This window comes from Doryrhamphus excisus, linkage group LG3, assembly GCF_037039965.1.
Source record: "Doryrhamphus excisus strain RoL-2023G ecotype Guam linkage group LG3, RoL_Dexc_Guam_v1.1, whole genome shotgun sequence".
Taxonomy (NCBI): domain Eukaryota; kingdom Metazoa; phylum Chordata; class Actinopteri; order Syngnathiformes; family Syngnathidae; genus Doryrhamphus; species Doryrhamphus excisus.
The window spans coordinates 6,126,167-6,139,652 of record NC_136359.1 but is presented as its reverse complement, the minus strand read 5'-3'; the positions used below and the strand labels follow the sequence as shown (position 1 = coordinate 6,139,652).

Here is a 13,486-nt window from a genome sequence, read left to right as displayed (position 1 = left end):
ACAATTTATGTTGGAAGGGATGATTTACAGTGAGAGTGATTTGCAGACTCTTGTCTCCTTCCATTACAATATTGGATTCGATGTGTGTGTGTGTGTGTGTGTGTACGCGTGCGTGTGCGTGTGAGTGTGAGTGTGAGGGAGGGAGGGCTGGATGTATTGACGCGCACTCAGGCTCCATCTCCTTGATGAAGCCCGGAGGAGGCGGAGGAGAGCGCAGAGAGGAGCAACAGAAGCTTGCGGGAATGAGAGGCGTTCGAGCTCCATCACTATCACCACCACCACCACCACCATCATCATCATCGTACCCATCATGCCTCAGACCGCCAACACCACCACCGGGCGTCCACTTCACTCCGCGACCGCTCCCATGAATGAATGAGCCGATGAGCGGAAGAAGAGGCCGGAGACCAGCGCAGCCTCGGCCGGCGATGACAACGTTGAGGCGGACGACGACCACCGAGTGAAGCCGCTCCCCCCTGCAAGATGGTCCGCGTGGCCCGGGCCCTGGGTCTCATCATCCTGTGCGTGGCGGTGCTCATCCTGTCCCTCATCAGCTATGTGTCCCTGCGCAAGGACAGCCTCTTCGGCTCGTCCAAGTACATGGGAGGCCCCAGGATCATGTTCCACGCAGGCTTCCGGTGAGTAATGGTCTCGCTGCGGAGGAGAGCCTTCTTGTTTGGGGGGGGGGGCGGGGGTGTCATGGAGGGATGCTGAGCCAACACCAACAGAGGAGGAGGAGGGTGGGATGCTCCAGATTGTCTGGTGGTGATGCTGCACATATATCAGTGGGTAATAACATAGAGTATAAGACGTTTCCTACTCCAATGTGTATTTCAATACAAGTCAAACCAAACTGTAGCTGGGAATACTGCCCCCCCAACCCCAACTGGAAAGCTACCCTGCAGCATCACCGACCACAACATTAGCTACCACAGCATGAAGACTGATACTGACATTGATGAAGTTAGTAGTAAAACAATAATAGACATTTGAAATATATATGCATTCATATGTTATAATCATAAAAATAACAAATGTCTAAGTAACACAATATTTTTAGCATGTATTGTTATTACTATTTAATATAAACAAAACAGGGCTGCATAGTGGTTAGCACGCAGACCTCACAGCTTGGAGCCAGGGTTCAAATCCCACCCTCGGCCATCTCTGTGTGGAGTTTGCATGTTCTCCCCGTGCATGCGTGGGTTTTCTCCGGGTACTCCGGTTTCCTCCCACATTCCAAAAACATGCTAGGTTAATTGGCCACTCCAAATTGTCCATAAGTATGAATGCGAGTGTGAATGGTTGTTTGTCTATATGTGCCCTGTGATTGGCTGACGACCAGTCCAGGGTGTACCCCCGCCTCTCGCCTGAAGACAGCTGGGATAGGCTCCAGCACCCCGGCGACCCTTGTGAGGAAAAAGTGGTAGAAAATGAATGTTAATGTTAATATAAACAAAACATGCATAAAACATGAAGTTGTATTGTTTTTTTAAATATAGACTACATACACCCCTGATCAAAATGTTAAAAGCAGTTGGAAATAATGCAAGAATTTATATTTTGCATTGTTGGATCTTGAGGAGGATCTAGGTAGAGTTTGATTAAATGAGATAAAAGATGAAATGGCACACCAAAAATATTTTGGGTAAGCAAAAGAAGCAGGAGAGCACCAATCATGGGACATTGAAGAATAGAAGGAAGTTTTATTCTCCCTTGACGGTCCTGATGGGGGCGCTATCGTGATCCTTCAACGGAACAATGGAGCTTCCGGTTGTGCAGGGGCGTCAAACGGCAGCCGGCTATGTGGAGATGTTGCAGGGCATCCCACATGGCTGAAGGCCCTCGTCTGTGTGGTAATGACTGCTTTTTCAACACCACACTACATAAAGGACCTCTTCTAGAGGAATAAGATGATTCCTTTGGACCTTTCTGTATCTCCCCCTGATCTAAATCCAGTGGAGAATATTTTGGGATGGATGGCAAGGGAAGTTCACAACAATGGACATCAGTTCCAGACAGTGGATGCCCTCTGTGAAGCCATCTGCACCACTTGGAGCAACATTCCCACTAGCCTCAAAGCAATTTTTCAGCTGACTAATAAGACTGGCACAGCGACTTATTACTTCTTTGAAGATTAGTTTTATTTCAGGGGGCTTTCTATGTTTTTGTTGTTGGCTGTGGTCTTAAAGCTTTGATCAGCTGATGAACAGCCGATTTCACTTTAACGCTTCACTCAAAAATGCCTTTGTCTCACTCCCGTTTCTTCTTTTGACATTTTCAAGCTCTTATTAGAACCTCCTTAAAAAGCAACAGTAAAAATGTACATTCTCACAATGTTTTCAACTAGTCTTAGTATTTGTGCGTTTATCCTAAACCTCAAGTCAAATCCTTGATATTTAGTTGGATTTTTTTTCACATTTTATTTTGTGTTTTGTTGGTTTTGTGTGCTCCCCGCCCCAACAAAACTAGGTAAAAGTGATGTTAAATGTTCAGTCGTCCATTCATTTGTCAGTTGTAATTATCTTTGTATCATTTTCTGCATGTAAAACTACAATTATTGTCTATAAAACGTGTTTTATGTTAACATTTTTGGGTGTCTGGAACGGATTAATTAGATTTACATGACTGCCTACGGGAAAATTTGCTTTGGTTAGAGTCCGTTTTGCTTTGAGTCGGATCTTCTGGAAGGTATTAATGACGTTAACCAAGGCACCACTGTAAACATAACAGAACAATTTGTAATATAGACAATCAATCTATGGAAAGTGTATATATTGATACAGCTCTTATTAGCTAAACATAGACATAGACTTTCTTTGTCATTGCACAATAACACAGCAGTGAAATTGCCAACGAAATGTTGTTGCCTGGCTCCTGTGTAATAATAAATAATAAATAATAAATAATAAATAATAAATAATAAATAATAAATAATAAATAATAAATAATAAATAATAAATAATAAATAATAAATAATAAATAATAAATAATAAATAATAAATAATAAATAATAAATAATATTTATATAATGTGGAGAATAAATAGATTACATTAAATATGAACAATGTACAGCGTAAACTGTAATTTGTACAAAACACTAGCAAAACATGAGTATGATGTACTGTAAAAGACAACCCCAGTAGTAAACATATAGCTGAATTCTGAGGAATATGATCCTGGTGCAGGCAGTGTTTATGCTACAGATGGTGTACAGTCTGAGATGGTCATTTGAGTGCTTGGGAGCAGACAAGGACAGAACTAACACAATTCCAGACACACAAGCACAAGGAACACGACGGGCATTCATCCTGTTAATGACATTGCTCTCTGTCAGATCTCAGTTCGCCATGAATTTTCTGGACCCCTCGTTCATCCCGCTCACTACGGCCCTCAACGAGGAGCTCCAGGGAAAGCCGTCCAAATGGAAATTCAACAAGACTGCCTTTTTCCAGCAGAGGTAAGATAAAGATATGAAAGCTTAATGCTGAGGATTGAGGCGGCGTTGTTTGCTGAGGCGAAAGGAAATGAAAAAGAAAAGTCCCAGATAGCAAGCCTGGCAAGAGGGGGGGCATTCAAGCTGTATTCTTTCAGTGGGGGGAATTATTTTGATCCCCTGTTGATATTGTAATTTTACCCCCTTACAAAGACATGAACAGTCCTGAATATTTATTGCAGTTTCATTGTGAGGCCAGGCCACTCCAGTATGTTAATGTGCTTCATTCTGGGCTATTCCTTTCTTGTTTTGCCTTCCTGTATGTTTTGGAAGCATCATCCGTCATCCATATTTGCTGTTCTAGCAGAGGCTACAGAAGATTTCTCCAGCCCCAATGTAGAATGGTAATGCCAAAGAGCTCAATTTTGGTCTGATCTCACCAAATCGCATTCACCCAAGCTTCATTCATTCAATTCAGGCCTTGACAGCCACCCTTCAGACAGGTCAGTACCAAGGTTGTGAATGATAAACCGATGCCACCGACGATCCGATTTGACGAGCGCGATCCAAGGTGGCGGTGTAAACAAACCCTATGGCATTTTGGATGCTAAACAAGCGGGCTAATGTCTGCATGTAAAACTAGAATTATTGTCTATAAAATGTGTTTTATGTTAACATTTTTGGGTGTCTGGAATGGATTAATTAGATTTACATGACTGCCTACGGGAAAATTTGCTTTGGTTAGAGTCCGTTTTGCTTTGAGTCGGATGTTCTGGAAGGGATTAATGACGTTAACCAAGGCACCACTGTAAACATAACGGAACAATTTGTAATATAGACAATCAATCTATGGAAAGTGTATATATTGATACAGTTCTTATTAGCTAAACATAGACTTTCTTTATTGTCATTGCACAATAACACAGCAGTGAAATTGCCAACGAAATGTCGTTGCCTGGCTCCCGACGATCCAATTTGACGAGCGCGATCCAACGTGGCAGTGTAAACAAACCGCATGGCATTTTGGATGCTAAACAAGCGGGTTAATGCAAGCCAAAGCGAACTTTTAGCAAAAATTTTGGATGTTAACTGAAAAATGTGCTAACCAGGGCGGACGTTAACCGAGGTACCGTTGTATAATTTTTTAATTGCATCATAACCAGTGTATCTCGATGCTTATGGAGTCACAAAAAGACTTCTTGAGCAAGGGGACCTTGTAGGAACTATCGGATCTGTGCTCTCAACTCCCTTGATATCATTAAACAGCTCCTATACCTTATCATTCTGGGCTGGTTCCTTCACCTTTCCCACAATAACCTTTACCCCACCAGGCCCCAAAGTGAGAATGACGGACAATGATTGCGCCAAAAGTAGACAAGCCCATTCCGGTATTGTACAGAGTACAGCGTATTAATAAAGTCCCGTCTTCCAGGAAAGATATCTTCAACTTCATTGACATTCCCAAGAACTTCTCGCTGACCAAGAGCAGCGTGCGGGTGGGCCAGCTGATGCACTTTGACTACTCCAGCCACAAGTACGTCTTCTCCATCAGCAACAACTTCAAGTCCCTGCTGCCCGACGCCTCGCCTATCCTCAACAAGCACTATGGCACATGCGCCGTGGTTGGCAACAGCGGCATCCTGACGGGCAGCCACTGCGGCTCCGAGATCGACCAGGCTGACTTTGTGTTCCGCTGCAACTTCGCCCCCACCGAGGTCTACGCCAAGGACGTGGGCAGGAAGACGAACCTGACCACCTTCAACCCCAGCATCCTGGAGCGGTACTACAATAACCTGCTGACCATCCAGGACAGGAACAACTTCTTCCTGCACCTGAAGAAGCTGGAGGGGGCCATCCTGTGGATCCCGGCCTTCTTCCTGCATACCTCGGCCACGGTGACCCGGACGCTGGTGGACTTTTTCGTAGAGCACAAGGGTCAGCTGAAGGTGGAGCTGGCCTGGCCCGGAAACATCATGCATGATGTGAACAAGTAAGACAACACAACAAACTTAGCAATGCCAGAGAGCTGGAGTAGTTGCTATCTGAGGAGTCTGGGGCTGCATGAGTGCTGCTGGTTCATCGAGGGGAAACACAAATTCCAACTGTGACATTCTGAAGTGGTTTCATTTCAGTGTATCTTCTCATGGACAATACTATAAAAAGCAATACAATGCAGTACAGTCATCCCTCACCAAATTTGTCAGCTTCAGTCTATCACGTTGATTCGAAATATATTGATGAAGCAACCATTGCTGTTTCATGGATGACTGGTCAAAAATAGGCATTTTTAAGCAAATTGTTTGTATTTTTGGCCTAAATTCAGCATTTTAAAGCATAAAAATGATTAAATGAACTAAGACAAAAATATAAGACAAACAACACATTGATTTGTAGTATTCTACACTCGTCACTGGGTGTCAGTAATGTTCCAATAGCCACTGCAAGTCCCAGAAGTAAAGTAAAGAAAAAACGAGTTTTTTTCATAGTTATATCTATGCGGCATGCTAGTGGTTAGCGCGCAGACCTCACAGCTAGGAGACCAGGGTTCAATTCCACCCTCGGCCATCTCTGGGTGGAGTTTGCATGTTCTCCCCGTGCATGTTGTATGCATGTATGTGCCCTGTGATTGACTGGCGACCAGTCCAGGGTGTACCCCGCCTCACGCCCGAAGACAGCTGGGATAAGCTCCAGCACCCCCCGTGACCCTCGTGAGGAAAAAGCGGTAGAAAATGAATGAATGAGTTATATCTATGTTATGTCTACTATATTGGACAGCATGAATGCAAAGAGGCTGTAGGGGTGTTATATTATGTCTACGGGTATCTAATGGTGTAACCCATTACTAAAAAGTTTTCCATGCTCTAACTGCAAAAATAATACATTTCTAAATAATGAATTAACACGGTCGGGTCTGGAATAGTGTTGTGACGTTCACGAACGAACCAGTTCTTTTGAACGGCTCATTAACATGAACGATGGGAACCGAGTCGCAGCTGGGAACCGTTCTCTCCCTCCCCAGTTCCATGGGGAGGAGCACAGCCCAGCGGTGCGGTACTTATTAGATTTGCAAATAGCATCATGCCAAATGAGCCAGTTTTTTGAACGGCTCTTTGAAAGGAACGGCTCACCAAGATCCAGCTCCCCTCAAAGAGCCAAAAATCCCATCTCTCGTCTGGAACCAATTAACAGTGATAAACAAGGGGTCACTGAATAGATTTGCTATGTGGAAATATCTGGCAACACAAGTGAGTACGCCTCGCAGTGTCGGTATTTCCCTCAATGAACCACAGCTCCCCTTATGACGGTAGCACTTGTGCAGCCGCCAGACTGTTGCCACCTTGCTTGACTGCAGGCAAAACTCAGCTATTTAGCTATTTAGGCAACCATGGCTCCGTGTTGACTCATTCTCAGTGGATAGTAAACCTATACTGCTATACAAGATGTACACTGACTTCGGTAAAGTATAGCCATAAAGTACATCAAGTTTATCTTCAATTGTACTGTTGACAAACTATAACAAAATGATTCAAAGTAAATATATTAGGTCAGGCCTAATTTTGGACTGATGTGCTTTTCCCTGGCTGGCAGGTACTGGAAGACAAAGAACCTTTCTCCCAAACGTCTGAGCACGGGCATCCTCATGTACACGCTGGCGTCAGCCATGTGCGACGAGATCCACCTGTACGGCTTCTGGCCCTTCGGCTGGGACCCCAACACGGGCAAGGACCTGCCCTACCACTACTACGACAAGAAAGGGACCAAGTTCACCACAAAGTGGCAGGAGACCCACCAGCTTCCCAGCGAGTTCAAGCTGCTCTACAGGCTGCACCGCGACGGCGTCACCAAACTCAGCCTGACGCACTGCACGTAGACGTGAGCCCGCGATGCATGACGCGCGTTGAGGTTCACCACACTCACATTCCACACAACGGAATTTCACACCGCTTGGTTGTGAACGGCCCACGTCGCTCCGCATTGTTAAGCCTCCATTACTCTCCTTCGCATGGCTGCCGGCTTGGGCGGAACAAATGAAAAACACAAACAATGAAACCTCTCAAGTGGAACAAGATTTCATACAATTTTTTTCCATTAAGACTACTTGAAACAGAATTACAAACCTGTATTTACTGTTATAGTTACTGATCAAATTTAATGTTTCCCGAAACCAGGCGTGCTAACGGCAGGAATGCACCAAGATGCGGTAGCCAGACGGACGGGAGTCGCTCCCGGTACCATGAGCCGCCACTGGGGTGACACGTTACTGACCACGACCGTGCCAACTACATGTAACACTTACACAGGATGGCTATTTCCGGACCACAACGGTTCGCCGAAGACTCCAGGAGCATGGTACACGACCGTAGCGTGCACACGTACAGCACGTGTACTTTACGATGCGGCAATGACGCGTGACATGGAAACTTTGCACTCAAAACACACAAACTACTAATTTAAAAAAATGGTTCTAGAAAACTGCCACATCAAAAAATTACTTCAGAGTAAATACCATATTTTCCGGACTATAAGTTGCACTTTTTTTCATAGGTTGGCTGTTCCTGCGACTTATACTCCAGAGCGACTTATAAATGAAAAAAGTGTTTATGTTCCATAAAAACTGGACACCTTTTCTGTTCATGTTTATTTTTGGTGTAGCTGAATAAGCATTGTGTTAGCATATCTTACACCTATTCAGCCTGTTCTCTATTCTTTTATTGTTAGAACTTGCCTTCCAAAAGGACGTAATGTCTGTTTTGGTCAAGTAGTTTGGAAAATAATTCACCCGCAAAAAATGCTACTTATACTCCAGTACGACTTATGGATGTTTTTTTCTACCTAATGATGCATTTTTGGCCTTGTGTGACTTATACTCCGGAGCCACTTATAGTCCAGAAAATACGGTAATACACGTCCAACACTGTACTCAAGATAAACGATGTCATGAGGGGTCAGATAGCACTTTTTAACATGATTGACAGCCATACAAGTGTAAAAATAAGTTAACTCCTGATTAACTTAAATAAATAAGTTAACCTAATTAACCCCTGAAACGTTAAAAACTATCTTTTTCTCCCAACATAGTGACATATTACCGCTCGGAAGGTTCTAATAGAGCTGAGATGGTCTGCGGTTCCACTTTAGAGGTTCCCAAAGTCTGGTGTTGACTGAAATCACTGCCTAATCTCAGGGAAGGGAGTTAGTTCAGTGTTTTTTGGGATTCCCCGCGTTCTCTCTCGGCCCCACGACACAAGTTGTCAGACAATCTGCACTACTCTTTGATATTTGTTTACAAGACTTTACACGCGCGTTTGTCAAGCGTAACACCTCCAAAGCTTTGTGGAAACCCGGCAAAATGTTTTGGGATAAATGAAGCAACATTCCAATGATAAGCCATAAATTGACAGAGAAAAGCATATATAGAGATATCTTGTATTATCGAGGAAAAAAAGGGGTGGTCTCGGACTACTTGTAGTTTATAAAATATCCTCAACAAGTCTTTAGCCACGCTAGCTCAGGACTTTAAAGATGACAGTATTGCCAATTTCAGCAAAAGCAACAGCATGGGCAGAAAATAATGACGTCACGGCATCACCAGAAGAGGAAAACCATTCCTAAGCGTCCAGTCGGATGACTCTGATGTCATTCATGTACACTTCACAGCCACTAGGGGGCATATTTTCATGGTTTCTGTAACCCTTACGACTTTATTTACTTATCTTTCCGACTTAATTCCCGTAACTTGATGGCCTTTTTGGTTGAACTTCTACGAGTTTACTCTTGTAACAACTTTATTCTTGCAACATTATGACCTTTTCATCCTAACTTTTCCTTTCCCTTTTTTTTCCGAATTTTCGACTTTGTTCCCGTAACACTACAACTTAAGTCACTTTAATTTTCTGACTATTCTCGCAATGTTGACTTTACTGTTGCAACTCTATGACTTTTATTCTTGTAACAATGCTTTCTTAATTTTTCAACTGTCCGACTTTAGTCTCGTAACTTTATGATTTTATTGTTGCAACATGTTTCTTGTAAAATTACAACTTTATCGCCTACTTTTTTGGTCTAACTTTTTTTCCCCTCTATTAACTTTCTTGCCACTTTTTGCTGGGACTTTTTCGCTAAGATTAAGTGAATTAAATTAAATTAAGATTTTATTCTATAATACTGTTATATTTTCATCCCTTTCCGACTTTATTTCCAAAAATTTGACCATTTTTGTTGAAAGTCGACGACGTTTATTTTCTAAACAACCTTATTTTCTAAACTTTCCCACTTCATTCTCGTAATAAAGTCGTACAATTACGACTTCATTGTTGTAGCACTTCTACCTTATTTTCTTAATGTCTGACTTTATTCTCACAACTTTTCTTTGTAAAATTGTGATTTTATTCTTTAATCCGGCTTCCTTATTTTCTCAACAACGTTCCGTAACTTTGACTTTCTTTGTTGAAACTCGATGTAGTGCGACAACCTGATTTTCTTAACTTTCCTGCTTTGTTCTCCTCGTTTTGATTTTTTTTTTTTTGCAACTCTATGACTTTGTTCTTGTGAAGTTATGACTATATTCTTGTAACACGACTTCTTGATTTTTTTCAGCTTTCCAACTCTAGTCTCGTAACTTTTCGGATAATTTTGTAGGTTTAGCTAGCGTGGCTACAAAAATTGAGCAACATTTTGAATATACTTCCAACTTAACCGCAGTTTGAGTTTTAATCACAGCACTCTTTAAATATGTATATATATATATATATATATATATATACAGTGAAGAAAATAAGTATTTGAACACCCTGCTATTTTGCTATTTCTCCCACTTAGAAATCATGGAGGGGTCTGAAATTTTCATCGTAGGTGCATGTCCACTGTGAGAGAGATAAACTAAAAAGAAAAATCCAGAAATCACAATGCATGATTTTTTAACAATTTATTTGTGTGATACAGCTGCTAATAAGTATTTGAACACCTGAGAAAATGAATGTTAATATTTGGTACAGTAGCCTTTGTTTGCTATTACAGAGGTCAAACGTTTCCTGTAGTTTTTCACCAGGTTTGCACACACTGCAGGAGGGATCTTGGCCCACTCCTCCACACAGATCTTCTCTAGATCAGTCAGGTTTCTGGGCTGTCGCTGAGAAACACGGAGTTTGAGCTCCCTCCAAAGATTTTCGATTGGGTTCAGGTCTGGAGACTGGCTGGGCCATGCTAGAACCTTGATATGCTTCTTACGGAGCCACTCCTTGGTTTTCCTGGCTGTGTGCTTCGGGTCGTTGTCGTGTTGGAAGACCCAGCCACGACCCATCTTCAATGCTCTGACAGAGGGAAGGAGGTTGTTCCCCAAAATCTCACAATACACGGCCCCAGTCATCCTCTCTTTAATGCAGTGCACTCGTCCTGTCCCATGTGCAGAAAAACACCCCCAAAGCATGATGCTACCACCCCCATGCTTCACAGTAGGGATGGTGTTCTTCGGATTGTACTCTTCATTCTTCTTCCTCCAAACACGCTTATTGGAATTATGACCAAAAAGTTCTATTTTGGTCTCATCTGACCATAAAACTTTCTCCCATGACTCCTCTGTATCATCCAAATGGTCATATGCAAACTTAAGACGGGCCTTGACATGTGCTGGTTTAAGCAGGGGAACCTTTCGTGCCATGCATGATTTCACATCATGACGTCTTAGTGTATTACCTACAGTAACCTTGGAAACGGTGGTCCCAGCTCTTTTCAGGTCATTGACCAAGTCCTGTCGTGTAGTTCTGGGCTGATTCCTCACCTTTCTTAGAATCATTGAGACCCCACGAGGTGATATCTTGCATGGGGCTCCACTCCGATTGAGATTGACCGTCATGTTTAGCTTCTTCCATTTTCTAATGATAGCTCCAACAGTGGACCTTTTTTCACCAAGCTGCTTGGTAATTGCTCCGTAGCCCTTTCCAGCCTTGTGGAGGTGTACAATTTTGTCTCTGGTGTCTTTGGACAGCTCTTTGGTCTTCGCCATGTTACAAGTTAAAGTCTTACTGATTGTATGGGGTGGACAGGTGTCTTTATGCAGCTAACGACCTCAAACAGGTGCATCTGATTCAGGATGATACATGGAGTGCAGGTGGACTTCTAATGGGCAGACTAACAGGTCTTTCAGGGTCAGAATTCTAGATGATACACAGGTGTTCAAATACTTATTTGCAGCTGTATCACACAAATAAATTGTTAAAAAATCATGCATTGTGATTTCTGGATTTTTCTTTTTAGTTTATCTCTCTCACAGTGGACATGCACCTACGATGAAAATTTCAGACCCCTCCATGATTTCTAAGTGGGAGAAATAGCAAAATAGCAGGGTGTTCAAATACTTATTTTCTTCACTGTATATATATATATATATATATAGTATATAAACATGAACACAACATAGGTAAATATTTTGTTATTTGAAATTAGCGACAGTGGAAAAAAAAGCATCTTGTTCTAAGAGCATGACCATTAAAACCACTAAAAAGACAACATAGCATGTGAGAGGCACTAACATATCTTTTATAGAAAACCTTTTATGATGGGGGGGGGGGGGTTACCTTTTGTTCCTGAATATGTGGATGACATCTTCCTTCCTTACCAGTGACTTTCTATTGGGGTGAATAAGACCCTGGTACATTTCAAAGGGGACCAAACGTAATGCAAATGCGCTTTTTGTTGTTGTTGTGCGCCGCTAATGGCTAATGGCTTTGTCATGAAAAAGGATGACCACCCAGCCGGTCATCACGGGTGGAATGAAGCAGAAAGGACTGGAGTGGGGAAGCTGAAGGCGCATGAGCACCTCATGACTTCATGCAACATGTGACCGGATGGCATTTGAGATGCTTTGGAAGTTTTGGATGCTTTTGGGGACTTTTTTTTCCCCTCCCCACTCAAACAAAAACACTTTTTGTCCGTCTTCTCAGGCAAGATTCATTCATTGACTATGGTCTGTAAACAAACAAAAAAAAATCACTATTGACTTTTAGTTGATATCATGAGAAGCCGAGTGACAATGTAGTCACCACTTTAGGAATGTACGCCACAGAATGACCATTTCATGCCACCATAACCACCAACTTGAAATGTCCTTTGGCACAATCAGGGCTGGAATGACCTCCGCCAAACCCAAAAACGGTGTTGCTTTAACGTTCGCTGCTAGCGCAATCATTTTCCGTGAGGCGGCCATTTTATATTTCAGTATGGCATTTCCTCAAATAGCACGAATGAACAAAACAACAAAAAAGAACAAAACAAAGGACAAACAAAACACACACATCGGCATGGTAACACGGCCGTCACAGCGCGTCTAGCTCCACCTTGACCGAAACTCTGAACTAGACGTCAAATAAAAGCCCAGTTAATTGAAATTACAACTTTCATTTTTGTAACTTTCTGTCTTTTTACATGAAAAAACTCAGACTTTATTCTCTCGTTTTTTTTAAATAATTACATTATTCTCATTATACGACTACACCTTAAAAAAAAGACAAATTTTCCAACTTTTTTTGCTCACATTACGTGATTATTATTCATTATGGTAACACTAGGACTGATTTTTCCTTTCGAAACAATACTGTATGACTTCATCACAGAATATTACACAATCAATTTTAAAAATGCACCTTCTTTTGGTAGCAAATCTACTTTATTCTTGCAACATTATGATTTTATGACACCTTTATTGTTTTTTATTTATTTCTTTAACACTTTCATTTTGTAACTTTATGACTCTTTTCATACTTTTCTTTTAAAATAATGGATAATAATGAGTATTAGTGCCACATAAAAAAACCCAAAAGATTTTGAGAATAAAGTCATAAATAGTCATTCTCATAATACTACAAAAAAGACTATATTTTGGTAACATTACAACATTATTCTTGAATATTTACAACTTTTTTCAGCCAAATATGAGCTTTATCCTTGTAAGTCTATGACTTTTTTTTTTATCTTTATTCTCTTTTCAAAACAATATTGTATGACTTTAACACACAATATTACATCTTTAAAAAATAAAACCTGAAAAACAAATTC

At 41.7% G+C, this 13,486-nt stretch overlaps 1 protein-coding gene across 2 annotated transcripts; it reads left to right on the top strand.

Moving 5' to 3' along the window:
- The first annotated feature begins 163 nt into the window (after positions 1 to 163).
- LOC131127732 (alpha-N-acetylneuraminate alpha-2,8-sialyltransferase ST8SIA3-like) lies at positions 164 to 10,193 on the top strand. Of its 2 annotated transcripts, XM_058069910.2 has the most exons (4): positions 164 to 638; positions 3,338 to 3,460; positions 4,869 to 5,426; positions 7,025 to 10,193. In XM_058069910.2, exons 1-4 carry the CDS (start codon positions 484 to 486, stop codon positions 7,305 to 7,307), a joined length of 1,119 nt encoding a protein of 372 aa, XP_057925893.1. In that variant the 5' UTR covers positions 164 to 483; the 3' UTR covers positions 7,308 to 10,193. The 2 variants fall into 2 exon arrangements, with proteins under 2 accessions (XP_057925893.1, XP_078645652.1); XM_078789526.1 differs by lacking the exon at positions 164 to 638 and having other exon boundaries at positions 1,254 to 3,460.
- Positions 10,194 to 13,486: the final 3,293 nt, after the last annotated feature.

Coding starts and splice junctions, on each gene's coding strand:
- LOC131127732 (XM_078789526.1), top strand. CDS start 3,174: ATGATCCTGGTGCAGGCAGTGTTTATGCTACAGATGGTGTACAGTCTG. Junction 3,461..4,868: donor ACTGCCTTTTTCCAGCAGAG/GTAAGATAAAGA, acceptor CCCGTCTTCCAG/GAAAGATATCTTCAACTTCA. Junction 5,427..7,024: donor ATCATGCATGATGTGAACAA/GTAAGACAACAC, acceptor CCTGGCTGGCAG/GTACTGGAAGACAAAGAACC.